The sequence below is a fragment of the Manacus vitellinus genome, unplaced genomic scaffold (genome assembly GCF_001715985.3).
Source record: "Manacus vitellinus isolate BGI_N305 unplaced genomic scaffold, ASM171598v3 scaffold_6_pilon, whole genome shotgun sequence".
NCBI classification, from domain to species: domain Eukaryota; kingdom Metazoa; phylum Chordata; class Aves; order Passeriformes; family Pipridae; genus Manacus; species Manacus vitellinus.
In genome coordinates this window covers 8402879-8419547 of record NW_021940750.1, presented here as the reverse complement: position 1 = coordinate 8419547, position 16669 = coordinate 8402879, and the positions used below count along the sequence as shown (strand labels likewise).

Genomic DNA, 16669 nt, shown 5'->3' with positions numbered 1-16669 from the left:
TCAGGGTGGGAGTTGATGAAATTCCTGCATGTTTCTTTCTATTTCAAATATACCAGTGCATATTTGACTGTGAGTCTAGACTGATGCTATTGGAGATGATTGTTACAATATATGTACTTAGTGTCCCACAAATTTAAAGGACTTTTTGTAACCTTGTGGGAAGGTTAGTGTATCCACTGTGTGTACCCACTGTGTGTCACACCCCCTTGAAACTTGGGAGGGGTAAATCCCAGGGCGAAGGGGAGGGGAGGGAGGGGATGGGGACAGGAGGGAGGGAGGATGTCACAGTTTTGCTGTGTCCTGTGAAATCTGTCAGGCTTTAACTGGGGCTGAAATAAAGAAAAACCATCCTCCAGGGTTTAGTTCATGTGTCTCAAAAAGTGTCAGTGTGCCACAGTAATATCCAAACAGCAGTGCCGCCTGGAGCTGGACCACGTAGCAGCATGCAAATACTGCTGAGGGTTGAATGTGAGCAGCCCACTGGGAAGCATGAGCTGGAAGGAGAGCTGGGTCAGTCTGGTCCCAAACGCAGTACTGAACCAGTATGGCACAGCCATGCTCTGGAGTGCTAATAAACAGTTCGCACAGGCAGCTATTCCCATCCATCCGCACCTTCTGGCTGCAAACTTAGCCAGGAGTGGGCTGCTCTGGACATGCTTCTGGCAGCAGTTGGCACCCAGCTTTTTTCACCCCTCGTGTGTCAGTAGTTTATTCTGTGGAAAGCAGTAAATGGGATGCTCTGCCTGGTTCTATATAGCTGTGGATATACCAGTGCTGCAAACTTTGGGCATAAGCTTTGCTGCTGGTGATATAAAGGATTGTGCAGAATCAGACTCGTACCTTTTCTTCTGTTAGTTCCAGTTTAGAGTGCACATACAGAGGCAATTGAAGCAATGGAGCATGTGAAAGCTGAGAGTACTTAGGTACCAGAGGAACAGGTCACTGTAGTGGAAATCTGCGTTGTCTGTCCCAAGCATTCTGGGTGCCTGTGTTGCTGTACTGGACCCTGATTTGCAAAGGTGCTGTGTTCTGTCAGAGATGCCAGGTCCAGCGGGGAGTAGAGGTGTTTGACTTTCTCAGTTTTTCAGGCACCACCAGTCCATTATTGTACCCACCCAAGCCTTGCCTGGGTCAGCTTCAGCAATTTTTAATTCCATCAGCACTGACTAGTAGACCTTCCCAAAGCTACATCCTCCGAGGTGCTTTGTTCCCCTGAGGCTGCCTTGCAAAGGACAGTTCAGGATCAGTTCAATCATGTTGAGAATGGAAAGTGTTGATGTTCTGGCTACCTGATCCAGACCTTTTTTATCTGTTTCCCCAGCACATAAACGGTGTTCTTCCATCACATTTTAAAATACTTGTGACACTCTTGGATGCTGTGATGGCAAATGAAGGTTGGGAGTAGGGAAAGGGGAGGTGACTAATTCCCTTCCCTGTTAAGAGAACAAGTCAAGGACAACTGCTTGAAGAGACCTATCAGCTGCTTCTCTCCTTTTGTGTGCCAAGTGGCCTGTGGAGGTGAGGAGGGAACCAGTTTGCAGTTGCATAGCTGTGCATCGCCTGAAGCCCTTTCGTAAGGAGGCAAAGTAAGGGTTCTGCAAGTGCCCAATGTGGTGGTGTTTCCAAGCTTTTGAGAGTGCTACTGCAATGTAAACGAGTGCCTGTTTCTTGTTGGGTGCTGTTTTTTTGTACATAACTCAGAAACGTCATCAGTATAGGTGGCACTTTATGATAGAAGGGGAACCAAACACTGAGCTGCTTCCATGTGCAAAAGGGCTCCTGGTGCAGTGGCCAGGCTCACACGTGGGTGCAGCTCAGGAGAAGGGGGAACAGCGGGAGTGAGCTGTTTACTGCAATCAGTTAGCAGAAAGATGCTGTGCGTGACTCCCAAGCAATTCCAGGTACCTGCTGTGGTATAAAAGGTGTAGAGAAGTTGTCTTCTCTGCTCTTGAGTTTTGGCAACTGCTGTGGCAACAGTGGCTTTTATCCACAGCTCTCTACCATTGCCTAGAGAGGTACATGTTAAACTGCTAAAAATATTTCTGGTGCTCAAATGGCTCCTTGCAATTTAGCAAGAAACCTCTTTGCTAGACTGCAGATGAATCAGGGCATTTGTACCTGAACGTGAAATGTGCCATTAATCTGTTGCTTTGGCTGATCCCAACTACTCCTAAGTGTTGGACAGGCTTAAAGTGTAAGCAAGTTTTAGCCTTATGGTGAAGGGTTAAAAATTAGTTACAAAATTATGGCAGAAAGAAAAGATAAAAAAACACAGAAGAGGTAACAGTTAATACTCATGAGGCACAGGGCAGTGGCTTCTCTGAAGCTTATTTAAGAATAATCTCCTCAAGAACAAAGTCTTCTTGAAAATCTACTGCTTAGACCCCTGTTAACCTTTTCTCAAGAAGTAAATTGAATTGCAGTTATAAAACTGGCAGAACTCACACCAGAGGGTTTTTGGCTTTGCTCAGCACTTCATCTTGGGGTTTATTGGCATTTACAAGGCACCATCTATGCTGCATTCACATGTGATTAGGTTCCAGGGTCACTTGCACTGCAGCAATGTAGCAAATTTTTCCAAAGTGAATGAATCTCAAGTTTTGTTTTGCTTAAGTCTTTCCCAAAATCCAGTTACTTGAACTTTGCCCAGCTGTTTCTCATGGTTTATCCTGCAGTAAGTGGGACCTTTAGAGGCAGAACATGGGAGCGCATGCTCTGGGATTTAAGGGCAGGCTTCAGTCAACATGCTGTGATGGAACATGGTTGGCTGGTTTTCCATGCTCCAAAATATCTCAAGAGGGATCTATGATGTATTTTCTTTTATGAAGTTTGAGAAGCTGATGTGGATTTAAAGGGAAAAATCTGGATTCTCCATCTTTCAGCCAGGCAGATGCATGTCATCAGTGGGAGATGCTGGCACTGTTCTGCAGGGTCAGTGTGACCTGCCAGGAGAGAGGAAGTTCTGAGCAATGCAAATACTCTGTTTTCGGTGCAGTTTCCTCATTTTTTATTTGGTTTTTTTTTTTATTTGAATGACTATTGAAAATTGTACAAGAAAATTTCTGGCATGTGCTATGTCTATACCCACTAGTCAGGACAGTGGAGGTGCAAGGAGGAATGTGAAGTGCCTTCAGCATTCCAGAGTTCACATAGGTAAACAGAGGTTTGTTTAGAAATGTTTTTGTAATATAATGAATTCCTTTTTAAAAGTAGACTGGAATATTTGGTCTTCAAATAGAACTGTAGAATCACTAAGATTGGAAAAATTCTCTTGAAATTATTGAGTCCAACCTTTGACTGAACAACACCATGGAACTAAGTCATAGCACTACATGCCATACCCTGTCATTTCTTGAACACTTCTAGGGCTTATGATGACTCCACTCTTTCCTGGGCAACCCATTCCAATGCCTGACCACCCTTTCAGTGAATTCTTCCTACTGCAGAAAAGCTCTGTTCCCCATATTGTTGGTGGTATATCTCCATGAAATAGCCAAAATCAGTATGCTTTTACAGGCTTCCAGGGTGCCTCGTGGTGGGGTACCTTAACACCATACTCATAGTATAGAGGGATTTTTGCATTCTGCATTCATTTCAGTAGGAGGTCTCATGCATTTTCCATGTCAGGCTAGTAGGAAAGCCTGGTTGTAAGGTTCCCCCCAGTCTCTAGTGAAAGCGCTGTGGGGAAAAGATAGCATCAAGGATTTTCTGGGCCTCTCAAATAGAATCTCTGTGTCACTGTTCAAAAATATCACCAGACTGGTGCCTGCCAACTATATTGTACTACTGGGATGACAAGAAGTATTTAGCCATCACAGAAGACATTTCAGAGGTGAAACTGAGCAGTGTTCTCTGCCATTGTGTAATAGTTTTTCTCCTTGGTTTAAGTAGTTTAATTTAGTGAGTGTTCATTGGTAGAAGTCTGCCTACGTGTCATATATATTGTGTAACAGGTGTCTTCCTCTGAGATGTCCTTCATGATGCTTTCTTTTTTTACAGATTGTCCCCAGCCACCACAACCTGAGAATGGAGGCTATAAATGCCACCCTAGCCCCTGCAACAACCCTCTGACTTCAGGCAGTGTCATAGAGTATCTATGTGTCGAAGGCTACATGCTGAAAGGAGATTATAAGTACTTGACCTGCAAGAATGGAGAATGGAACCCAGCTATGGAAGTCAGCTGCAGGCTCAGCCCAGGTGAGTTCTCCCTGACTCTAGAATTGCCCTTACATTGACTTCAGATTGTCCCTAAATGCTTAGTCAGTGTGACACTGAGGAAGTCCATGTGGCTGTCTTGTATTGCTCCAACAATTTCATAAACACAGCTCACAGTCACAGCTCTTTATTAAAAATGTCTTTTTAGTAGCAGCCTATCAGATGCAGATAATACAAGGAAACAACCCATGGAAAAGAGTATAAAGGAGGCAACTTGTTACTTATGTGGAGCCTTTTATTTTGATGGCTGTCATCCCAGAAAGGGAGGAAGCCCTAATTGAAGCATTTTGCATGCTGTCTGGTTTTGCTTGGTGGGTTTGATGGTACCTCTCCCTCAGTGGTGTACCTGTCTGTCCACATGGGCACATGTATGTGCATATGTAGAGTTGATCTTCTGTGCAAACAGGTTAAGTAACTGTTGGCTTCTTGTGGCAAAGAACTCGATGGTGCTGCTTTTCACTGCACTGGCAGGAAAGGACATTGCTGGCAAATGACTTCTGCTTCTCTCCAGATGAAAGTGGACAGCTTTTATTTTGTCTTTCTCTCGAAGCTGAACAGGAATGCCTCCATCAAAGTAGGAAAGCAAAAAGGTTTGCAGGAAAACGTTCATAACGTTCATCTTAGTCTTAGTCTTCCTATGACTCTATAACGTCATAACTCTTAGTCTTCCTATGACTCTTTTGGTTTTAAAAGTGGGCATAATGGGTAAAGGGGGAACTCCCTCCCCTCTACAAATTTGGTTGTTCATAGAGCCTTACTTTTCAATCATCCTGAGTCAGCAAGAGGTACACTCTGGAATTAATCTCATAATACATAAAGCAAAATGTGTTAGCTTAATTGGAGGAAATAGAGAAGTACTTTCTTCAAGCTCTTTATGGAACTCACTGCATATCTGATCTCTGGAATATTCTGTCCTGTCCCAAAGACACTGCCTTCTCAGTGTTTCTGCCACGGCCACTCCAATAGCCCCTTGCTATGATGTGTAAGGAAGGGATCTGGGAGTTTACCTGGCAGCGACTAGATCCTGAAGAGGCTTTTCAAATTTGATATAAACTTCCTTTCCACAGTGATTCTTCCTTCCCCTTGCTGAACCCAGGCTGGAGAAAAAAGCTGTGCTATTGCAGGTAGTGTTCCTTGGGGGGCACTCCTGCATGATGGCACTTGGTCTAGTTGAAGAATTGTGTTGTGATGAGCAGAAATCCCTCAGATTTCTTTAGCATCTTGAAGGACCAGTGGCCTTACCAAAAATATGATGCATCAAACATCTGACTCAGAGAAAAAAACATTGCTTTCACAACATAAGTTTTGAATCAAATGGTCAGGGTCAGAGACAGCTGAGTCTTAACTAGTGGGTGTCATTCGCAGAGCTAAAAGGAGAAGGAGGTGGGAGACACTAGAGAGAAAGACTGTAGGTCTTAAAATGATTGGTAAGGGTAAGATTCCACCTGCTCCATATAGAATAAATGAAATCCCTAGCAGTAATCACATCTTTTGTGTAGCTCTGAGCCTGTCAGTCCCATAGCCTTTTGGCAGATTTTTGTATGAGTTAGTGAGCATCTTTTCAGCATATGAGATAGTGAATGCTCTGGAGTGTACCCTGGGTAGTGAGCAATTTAACAGCATCATGTACTAATGCTGAAAATGGAGCATCTCTATTTGCCTACCCTCATTCTTGTTGGCATACTCAAAGTACCCTGAGTAATGCTGAAAATTAAAATCCTTACTCAGCCCTATTTGCTATAGGGAAAAATGTGCCAGTCACTAGTTTTTTCCCCTGGTCAAGCTACTTCTAAAAAATTTCAGAGAAATAAGTTCCAAACAACAAAGCCAGTAGGTTTCACCCCAAGGGACGATGCAGAAAATTTCACACTGGCTTTCCAGCTTAAACACCTGTTTTGGGCATAGATTTCAGGCTGTAGGCTTAAAAACAATGGTTCTCCAGCTTTTTTTTTTCTTTCTGTTTACCTATTGCTCTTCCCCTCATCCCTACTTGCATGGGTCTTGAATTCCCTCTGCAGTTTGAGACCTGTGCTCCTGAAGAATGTGTTGAATGTAGAAAAGAGGAATTGCATAAATGGCAATGTCCTGAATGTGAAATGGACAATAGAATTTGCTGATGAGTAGGTGAGGCGTTTCAGATCTCTACCAAAGACCTAAATTAGGGACAGAAGCAACACATACAGACAGTTATTTCCTCTAGGGAGGTGAAAGGACTAGTGTAGTCTTCTAGGCATGACATGCAGTGCTCAGTAATACCTCCAGGCCATTCTCACTCTGCTCCCAGTTTATTCCTGTACAGGTCTTTTAAAAGCCAAATTAGTTCCCACACAGTACAGCTGGAGAAGGGTAGGAAGGAGTAATGTCAGCAGGGCACATGGGTCCAACACTGAAAGCTCAGCATTCTGAAGCAACATCTGCCTTCCCTCTCTGTTCTCTTGCATATGTTTGTGTGAGAGAGAAACTGAATACTTACTGTGTCTTAATTATACCCAGCCAGGTGACTTCTACTCTGCTTTGTGAGGCTGTTATATTAGTCAAGAAAAACTGTTATTTGGAACTTTTTCTATTGTTTGGCCTAAAATATCCTGCTTATTGTGTTAGACAATTATTTGCCTTGGGGTGACATCAGGACATTTTTTTAGCTTTTGCTCAGCCAGATCTATATATAACATGACCCTTAGCACCATCTGTCAGTTCCCATGGCCTGCTTGCACTGCTTTTCTGTTTGCCCTGTTTTTCCAAGGGAAAAACATGTGCATGTGTTCTTTTAGGTTCCCTCTACAGAGAGGTGTCAGCTGGAGATCTGAACTGAGATAGCTGGTGTGCCTTGACTGTATAGGAAACTTGGGCTCCTCACATGTGCCCCCAGGTGTAACTCCTGATAGCAGGCAGTGTGGATGTTTTTCCTTCTCTGTGGCAGTTATTTAAGGGAGTGGATCATTTTACCTTGTGTTCCCCTTGGTTTTGTAGAAAAGGACTCTCCTCCGACAATTGGAGTACCCACGCTATCCATAGTAGCCTCCACAGCAAGCTCTGTCGCCCTGATTCTGCTGTTAGTTGTGCTGTTTGTTTTGCTGCAGCCAAAGCTGAAGTCGTTCCATCATAGCAGGTAAGTGTAGCTGGGGTTTGGAGGGGCTCAGAGGCACCTGTTTCTTTGCAGCAGAAACTCATTAAGGTATTTGAGTCAGGCCTTCTTTATCGAGCAACTTACCCTCTTGGTTTTTTGTTCCTATTTTATTTACCTGAGTGACATCTCTGCCCCATACTGCTGGTCCAGCAGTAGTCTGAAATGCTGGTCTGCAATACTCACCTGCAGTACCCATTCTTATATTCCACCCAAGGGGTGGCTTCCTTGTGCATTTCCCTTGACTCTGAATGGAAAAGGTTATGATCCTTATTAGCCTGGCTATAGATCAGTCTGCTGCCTCTTCTGGCCTTGGATAGCTACTGAAGTATGTGTCTGGGTATATATATCTGCATCTCCCCCGGTCTATTTGAGGTCCTGTGGATGTGAATTCAGGCAGTACTGCTCATTAGATACACGTGCAAGCCTGCCATCCTTCCCTGCTGTGGGAGGAGAACCTTCTGGGTTTGTGGATGAGGGGAGGCATGCAGCCATAACACTGCTGACAGCTGAGGTCAGCAAAGCCACTGTGGATACTCCAGCAGTGGGGAAGTTTAGAGGTGGGGCCCTGGAGTCTGCCCTTTTCTGAAAAAGTCCAAATCACTGGAAAAGAAGAATGTACTCTCAGGCCTCTGCCTCATGAGGTTTGGTGATTCATGATGTGCTAGAGCTGTCTTCCCCACCCTGCCAGACATCATCTTGCCGGCAGCAGAGGCGGCAGAACAGACAGTGCTGGGCATTGTGGAATAAAGCAGTGTACCAAGCTGGAATCAACAGTGGTCAGAGCACTTTGCCAACAGCACAAGGCTCTGACTCATGATCTTTGTCAAATTCAGCTATGAAGGTAAGTGAGGGTGGAAGCATTGTAACCTTTTCAGCTCTTGCTGCTAAATCCATCGGGTGCTGTGAATTACAGCCCCTGCTTTTTTTTAATGTCAATTCACAGTAGGGCTGCAAGACTATACTTGCTTCACCTTGTTAAACCACCATTCATATTTGTCTGTTCTCCCCTCAATAAGTCAATGGTGAGAATTAGAGTTCTGCTGTGGGAGGTTACTGGAGTTCTTGTTAACATATGTATAATAATATAAATGCTCAACTCGATTTATTTTTTCTCCTCCCCCCTCTTTGTTTCTTTTTTTGAGGCGAGACCAAGGTGTGTCCGGAGATCAGGTATCTATCATGGTGGATGGTGTCCAAGTGGCCTTGCCATCCTATGAAGAAGCAGTGTATGGCAGCACAGGCAACTGCATTCCACCCTCGGACTCCCGGGTGCAAATCGTGCTCTCGGAGGGAGCTGGACAGAATGGACCCGGAGAGATGCAGCAGCCGGACCAAGGGGCTCGCAATAGCTTTGAAAGAGAAGATGAAGCCCCTGGACGTTCTGGACTCTGTGAAGCCAGTAGCTCTCAGCGCTCTGAAACTGTTCTTGTGCATCAGGCTGCTACCTCTTCCTGGGTAGCTGGCATGGCTAGCAGTGGACCTGTACACAAAGAGGTCCAAGATTCAGAAAGCAGTGACATACAGAGCCTTTTATCACTCACTTCCTCTGAGGAATACACAGATGGTACGTGACTTGGGCAAGAAACACTAAATGAGAGTGCTTACTTTTAAGAGTAGGTTCTGCAGTTGAGTACCTAGGAATGACCCTATATGCATCTGCCACTGGAGCAGCTTTTGAAAAGAAGTGTCCCAGTCTCCATGGTATATTTCACAACTTAGACATATAAGCAGTATTTATTATCTTTCTTTGAAGAATTCGATGTTCTCAGACTGGGAGACCAGAGTAGTCTGAGAAAAACTGTCTACTGCTCACTCTTGTTTTAGCAAAGGTTTTGCAGAGAAATCCAGCCTCCAGCATCATAGTGCAAAAGCAGTAAAATAACTGTGTGGAAACCAAGTTGGTGGGAATGGGAGGACATACTTGGAATACAAACCCTTTGTGATGTTTAGGTTTCATTTTTAGACTGTTTTAGTAAGCAGCTTCCTGCGAGAGTGCATACAGTGCTACAGCCTTAGCAAGCAAGAAGATGTAAAAGGGATGTGCTTGTACTTATTGTACAGGCTGAGGGGCAAGTCTGTTAAACAGTCAGTACATCCTACTTTCTTCACTTCTATGCTGCCACGAAGGAGTGGCTTTGCAGTGCCAGAGCTGATGTGAAGGTGTAGCTTCTGCAGACACTGCTGTGTCTTAGGCAAGAAATGTAACTGGCTTGTAGATAGCTCAGGGCAGAACTTCCCTTTTCCATGGTGTCAAGTCCTATAGCCATAGTAATGCCATCTGGAACCCTGGCAGTAAAACCAGTTAAAGGGTATTTCTGCTTAAGGGCAGAAATAACAACATATTTTAAGATGGGCATTAAACTTCAAGTGCATAAGCAGCAGAAATCCCAACTGTGAAGCTTAACAGAAAATGTCTGCAGTGCAGAAACTAAAGGATGCCTCCTGTGTCACTATGTCATTTTTATCTCTGCTTGGAAACATGTATTGCTTCTAAGGCTTTTTGTGCAGTAGCAGATTGCCTCTTCCAGCAGACCACTGTAAAACTTGTGCTTGTGGCTCAGAGTTGAGGAAGCTGCAGCTACTGGAAGAGTTTGCATTTCCTCAAGTTAGATAAGGGCAGGTGCGATCCTTCTATTTCCAACCATCCTTGTCACAGTAAGAAACATATCTTTGGCATTTTAAGGACTGTAAGATTGATAAGGTCATGGGAAAGAGAGAAACTGTCATTCTTAAGGGAAGTTATTACCTCCCCTTAGCAACATGATGAGGCTTTACTGGGGATATTGTATCTTGTTGTGGGAACCCCCAGTTCAAGAGATATGTGAAGAAACTGGGCAGGCTGTGTTGGAATCCTGCCAAGATAGCAAGGGGCTTGTGGGGAGTGACTGAGGGAACTGGGTTCATTTCATCTGGTGAAGAAGCAGCTGAGGGCCAAACCAACGATTAATTACGATTACTTAATGGAGAATTGGAAAGACTGTGGAGCTAAGCTCTTCTCAGGCAGATGATATAACATAGGGCAATGGCTACAAACTGTAACTTGACAGATTCACATTTGGTATTAAGAAAGTATTTTGTGCTAGTAGGGTAATGCAGGACCAGATGGACACCCAGTGTGGTGATGGAGTCTCTGTCCTTAGCGTTTGTCCAGGCTGGAGCTGGTGATAATCTCATTCACAGGGGCAGCTTGGAGCAGAGTCCTCCATAGTTCCCTTCTGCTGTGTTGTGATGACAGGGAGACCACTGCATTATCATGTTATGGATGTGGGAGCCTCTCTTGCTTTCAACAGTAGTTTTTCTGGTGTGTGTTGAAACTGCAAAAGTTTGACTTTTTTTTTTTTTTCTCTCTCTACCATTCAGATATTCCATTGTTAAAGGAAGCATGAGGTCTGCTGTGTTTGTCTAGCCTTCTCCATCTTGGATTTCTTCCTCCTCCCCTGCCCCTGCCTTTGGGACAGAAGCACTCCATGCGGTCTTCCCTGTCCTCGCGAGCTGTACCCTGGATACCTCCAAGAAGAGATGCCCTCAGCTGAAGATCCAAAGGATGTCGCCAGGTTGCCTCCTGGATGCACCAGTGGAGTTGGTGCAGCGCTGGCTTCCCCATTCCATCAGCATCAGGGGCTCAAGGAACAAGTACATTTGAGCTTTCCTCTCCTCTTCCCCAGCCAGATGTTTGACAGCAGTCTCTGAAGAGCTGCTCTTTTCTTGTGCCTTTCTCTTTCTCACACTGGCTTGTTGCAGCTTATCAGCCTTTCTAGCCCTTCTGCTGCCCAGAGAGCAGGGGCTAAACCCGCTTGCTCGCTGGGTGCAGACACAGTTTAAATATACGTATATATGTTATATAGGCTCTTCTTCCAGCATCCTCTTTGTGATAGGGGAGGAGAAAATGCCTCACTGGGACTGAAGTGAGGCTTGGGAGGGATCCCAGTTAAGGGGCAGGTTGTCATGTCTAGAAGCGCCTCAGATGAGATGGGCTGTGTGTCAACTTAGCCGTGCAATAACAGTTCACTGAGAATTGCTAGAGTGCTGAAGGCTAAGAAGTCCAACATGTAGGAATACCCTCTGTCCCCATCTCTGCAGAAGTCCATTTCTGAAAATTACTTTTGTCTTCTCCTTCCTTCTCTACAGGTGTAGCACACTGGGAGTGGTTCAGGTCTTTGAAAATGTTAAGAGAAAAAAGATGCCTGTAGGTAGCAAATATCTAGTGCCATCGGTGCAATCCCAAATTCCCTTTGCAGCCACAGTAGGTACTTTGGTACTTGAGGTGGTAGTTGCCATCTCAGAGGCTAGTGTGTCTTCCTAGCTTCATACAGCAAGGGTCTGCTGTTTTATCCTGTAGGGCTCCAGTGGGCCCAGGGAAGGGCTCCTTCCTTGTGGCTACGGGCAAGCAGCATTTGTAAAGTCTCTCCTAAATATAGTGGCAGCCGGTTGGTGTGAGGGAGGGTTGGCTACATTAACAGTAGGGCTAGAGGACACCATAGCTTATTCCTGAACCTAAATTTTAAGGATTGTTTTCAAGTTCTAGTAGTAGGGAAAAGAAAATTCAAAAATATGTATACCTCTGCCACCCCCTCCCCACCCCCCTGGTTATCTGCAGCAGGTCGGAATGGTTGCTGTTAACAAGACTGTTTCTGCATGAAGCCACATTTGTCTGGGGTATGTGGTCTAATCACAAAAGCATTGTGGTGGTTGTAAGGTTCTTCACTGGGGAGGTCTGAACACTGTACCATGAGATTGGTTTCAGCAAGAAGAGTTGGCTTCTTAGATGCATGTACCTTGTCATAATTGTCTTGAAGTAACCAGGGAAGTGTTTGCCCTGTGAGAAGCTCCTAAATTTTTGAGTTGAAGGAGCAAAATGTCATGGCCTTACACATCGTGTGGTAATATACAGGTAAATAGGGATGCTGTCTTTGCTGCTTTGATTTTGGTTTACAGTCTTTACCATCCTCATTGTTGTTGCTACAAGAACAAACCATTACAGCACTTGACAAAAGTGACAGAACATCTTTACCTATAAAGTCACTGTGCTTAGCTCCAGTTCCTGGAAATGGGGATTGGCCATAGTATCCAACTAGGTATCTGCTGTTCTTCCCAAATAGCTTTTATATCCCAGACACATGGGACAGTGTGTGCCTGTGGATGGAAGAATCCTTTTTCCCTAGCCTTGTTGCAGAGGGATGTTAATTTAAAAATACAGTGTTTTAAACTTTTTTCCCTGTTGCTCATGTTACCTTGCATTAACACAAGGATTTGATAAATCCCATTTGGGTGGTTTAGGTATTTTTTGTTCAGTTTGGATGGTGAAAATCCCATGTCATTTTACAGTGGGCTGTGGTGTCTCAACTTCAAGCACTGTAGAGGTCAAATGTTGTTTACACATCTGCTATTGGAATTTTAGAAAATAAGCATGGGAATGATTGTATTTAGTTTTTTTACTCCTATGTTGAAAATGGTCTAAGTTTGAGCAAATTCTCATTCATTGATTTATCAGGGCAGATGGAGGGATTGAGCGAGAATAGTGGTAAGGAAGTGTGGAGGAAAGACTATGTGACTTCTTTCCTGCTGCCTAACCAGCTCAGTGCAGGAGTTTCTTTATGCATTTAAGGTCCTGTCTGCTCAAACTCACCCTCAGCAATTCTAGGTATAGAAGTTGGAAATGTGCTACCTTCCTGCAAGAGGCAGTGCTTTAACCCAGTGTTAGCACTAGGTTGGTGGGAGAAGGTGGAAGCTGATCCCAAGGCCTGGCCTTGATCTGGACGAGCATTTGCACTGTCAGCAGGAAACACATATTATGTGGCCCTGCCTCCTCTCTGCTGTTGTAAAGGAAGCAGCTCCCAGCTTGGGAGAGAAAATTCAGTTTGGGTGGGGAAGAAAAGGAAGCAAGCTGCACAAGGAGGGAGGGTTTCAATTTTGTTTCATTTATAAAAATTGTTGGAAATGGCTTTTCTAAGGAGCGGGGGAAATGCGAAGGTGGAGGGAAATATGCAAGTGTAGCTCTTGTGATCAGGCATAAACAGACAGCTTCTGTTGGCTTGCTGAGGGTAAACTAGCAGCTCCCAGGCCAGTCTCTGCTGTGCTGCCTGCTAACACCATCTGATGATTCCAGCTTCTGCAGAAGAGCTCTGTCCCCTGCAGCAACACTTGTGGGAACAGGCCCCATGGACCTGTGCAAGCCAGAACATGGAAAACAGTTTGGGGGCATAACCTTGCTGTTGTCCACATCCTCAGCTTCATATAAAATGAGGTAAAACAGCTGGGGAGGAATCAGAGAGATGTCTGACAGTTTTTTCAAGGCCATAGGAGAGCAAGGCCTCGCTTTACTGATTATCAAGTGATCATTACTTATTCATGTTTGTTTAATTCTGCAGAAGCTGAAGGATTGGGAAGTGTTTTGGGCAGAGATGTAGGAAAACCCACATTGCACAGTCCTGTCTTTACTTTTGGGAGCAAGGGCTGAAACTTAAAGATCCCTCAGCTGTGAACTCCTCTCTGTATCAGGAGTGTTCATTATCTCTGAGCAAAGAATGTGTTCTCTTCGTATTTTGCCAAAGGTAGATGCGGCCTAGATCTCAGTGTGGTGGATGGGGAGCACAGGGGCTCAGCCTTGCAAGATGTGACACAGTAAATTTTTTCTTTTTTTTTCTTGATGGGGCCACAGTCTCTGCACCCTTTCTTCCCCCACCCACATCTGACAAAACATTTCAAAGGGAGGCATTTTTACTTACTTAACACTCCCAACATAATCATCTCATGCTCTGTCATATATGCTGGATCCTGTGATATTCAAGAACATTGAAACGATTTAATTTTATTTGGAAAAATAAAAATAGCACTTATTTTAAAGGTTTCTGTTGGTTTTGGAGTCTGATAGGTTGGGGAAAAAAGGGCATTTCAGAAATTCAGGATATTACGTGCAATAGAAAAATGTTCTTGCTCCCTTTCAGTTGCATAGTTTTTGGAAAAATAAATGCAACCTACTGCAGTGCTTACAGCCCAAGTGTTGCAGAACTGGACCAGCCTGAGAGAGCCAGAAAGTGAAGCTGGCAGAGATCCATGGGGAAGTGGGACAGTCTCCTGTCAGGATCTATATCATGAAGCTCACCTGAAAGGATGAGACAGCTAGAATTGTCAGAGCCTCCTGTCACCTTGAAGGGTGTCAGCAGCACTGGTTGAGAGAGTGGGGCGTTTGTTGTTTTAAATAGCTTGCATCTCCCCACCATTAACTGCAGAAGAGGTAAAAATGAAGTCAGGAGGAGAGATGTGCTGCAGCATGCGAGCCTGTGGAGTTGCTGCCGAGTTAAAACTTCAGGAGTTTGAGAGGGAGAAGAGCTTAATGCATTTTTATCCTTAACCACCAGGGAAGTTGCTGTGTAGCAGAATCCTTACTCAGCAAGCAGGCTGCTTTTCACCCCTTGGACATCTCCCTGGTGGTTTCTCCTTGGCCTTTCAGCTCCAGCGTGGTGAATAGTGTAATGCATCTGCAGCCTTTATTTGGCCTTTCAGTGTGTGGAGAACTCAGGTGTGTTAGGAAGAACTGGTCCACATGTTTTGGGAGGAAACATCCTAAGGTGCTCCCAGAGGTGGGTGACTGGGGTCAATACTGAGGAGTGGGGCTAAGAGAGCAACAGGCTCTGCCACTGGAAATAATCTGGTATGGTTAGGTCATTTGCAGCACAGAAAAAGGAATGTAAGGAGTCTAAGGAAGAGCTGTACTGAAAACAGAGGTATGCTGCAGGCTAATGAGCTAATGCAATCACAACCAGGTTTTAAGGAAGCTTGTGCTTTGTTAGATGATTTAGCATACACCAGCACGCTTGCTGCATAAGAAAACTGTTTGGACACACTGAGATGTCCTTGCTGAACTTTTTAGAACGTATTTGCAAACGTGGTTTTACTGTTCTGATAGCAGTTTTAAAAAAAACCTGCCTTATTACTCTATCCAGATAACTATTTAAATAAATTTCACTTTGGTTTTTTGTATATAAAGGCAATAAATCCCATTCATTTTGCACATCCTGCCTCACCCCATCCTCACCCTTCAGCCCTTACCAGGGAACGGCAGATTGAATTTGCTCTTTGTGAAAACCTTTGTTTGCAGAAGGACTTCACTAGAAAACATTTATTCTCTATGATATGCTATGAAAGTGCAAAGAGGTTTCCTAGAGCAGGCTTCATTTTTAAGATGTATTTTTATACAGGAAATAAGCCTTTTTCCAGTCCTACCACACCAGGACAGAGCATGCCACTTCCCACACTTCAGGGACCTGTGATCAGCACTGCTTCCAAACTCGACCCTCTGCAGATGATGTTCAGATCTATGTACCCACCAGAACGTGTTCTACTGATGCTCTGCATATTCTTTCAATAAGCTGTGCTTTTGCTTCTGTCCTCAAGTGAGCAAGAACAGAGGCAACTGAGTTGTGCTGGAAAATGTTTTAGTTCAGATTCTCAAATTTGCTTTCTTCCAAAAGAAAACAAAGTGAAGTTGTCTGTGAAGCAGATGTCCTGTGACGCGGTGGGTAGACTGCTGGTAGTTGCTGATGCAAGTGCAAGGGGAGCTTGATTGCCTTTGTGCATTAATCCTTTCTTCTCTCCTGTATGTGTTTTCTTTTTATCTGAATTGCACCACTATGGAATTATTTGCAGAATGGTACTCCATATATATGTGGGACTTCAAACCATAATTGATGCTGTGCAGGATGTCACTCAATTGATTTTATTTTGCTTTATTTTATATGTATTTTCTGGTATCCTGTACATTGCAGTGGGTGTGAAGATAGTATTTTAATATTTGTACAAAGTTTAATTTAATTGTTCTATGTATATAACTGCATTTCTAAATTAAAAAAATTCTTTTGAAGTGAAGCTATAATTTCTTGTGGAGTTTTTTTTAGCTGTTTAAGCCTTGTGGACTGGAAATCTAGCAGACCATTAATTATATTATATTATATTACATTATATAAATATATTATATTATATTAATTATATATTATAGCAGTGCAATGCCTTCCATGGGAAGATCAGGATGAAGGTAAAGCTAGGGATGCTCAAAGAGCTTGGGGAAGGGAGGTACAGAGTGGGCACAGTCTTAGAAGGATCATCTGTTTCCAAATTCAGAAGCAAAGGCTGCCCTGGGTGTGCTTGCATGGAACTGTATGAGGAATGAAGCCAGGCTGGTTCAAGGGCTGTTCTGGGAGGGCTGTGGTCACTCGAGTGCCTCCTGGACCTGTTGTCTTGTCATTGGTGGGGCCCTTGGGAACAGTAAGACCAGGGAGACTGGCCAAGTTGTTAATGATGGGAATGGGCAGGGGTAGAAAGGTTTAAAGA

General features: G+C 44.1%; 1 protein-coding gene across 2 annotated transcripts in view; it reads left to right on the top strand.

The window, feature by feature from the left end:
• The window catches only part of SUSD6 (sushi domain containing 6), an 80702-nt gene extending 64495 nt beyond the window's left edge, over positions 1 to 16207 (top strand). For both annotated transcript variants that reach the window (XM_008926933.2, XM_018082688.1), the window contains 4 exons: positions 4000 to 4197; positions 7186 to 7324; positions 8485 to 8906; positions 10703 to 16207. In XM_008926933.2, coding sequence (XP_008925181.1) covers positions 4000 to 4197; positions 7186 to 7324; positions 8485 to 8906; positions 10703 to 10728 — 785 coding nt within the window. In that variant the 3' untranslated portion in view covers positions 10729 to 16207. The remainder of the gene's footprint in view (positions 1 to 3999; positions 4198 to 7185; positions 7325 to 8484; positions 8907 to 10702) is intronic.
• The last annotated feature ends 462 nt before the right edge of the window (positions 16208 to 16669 follow it).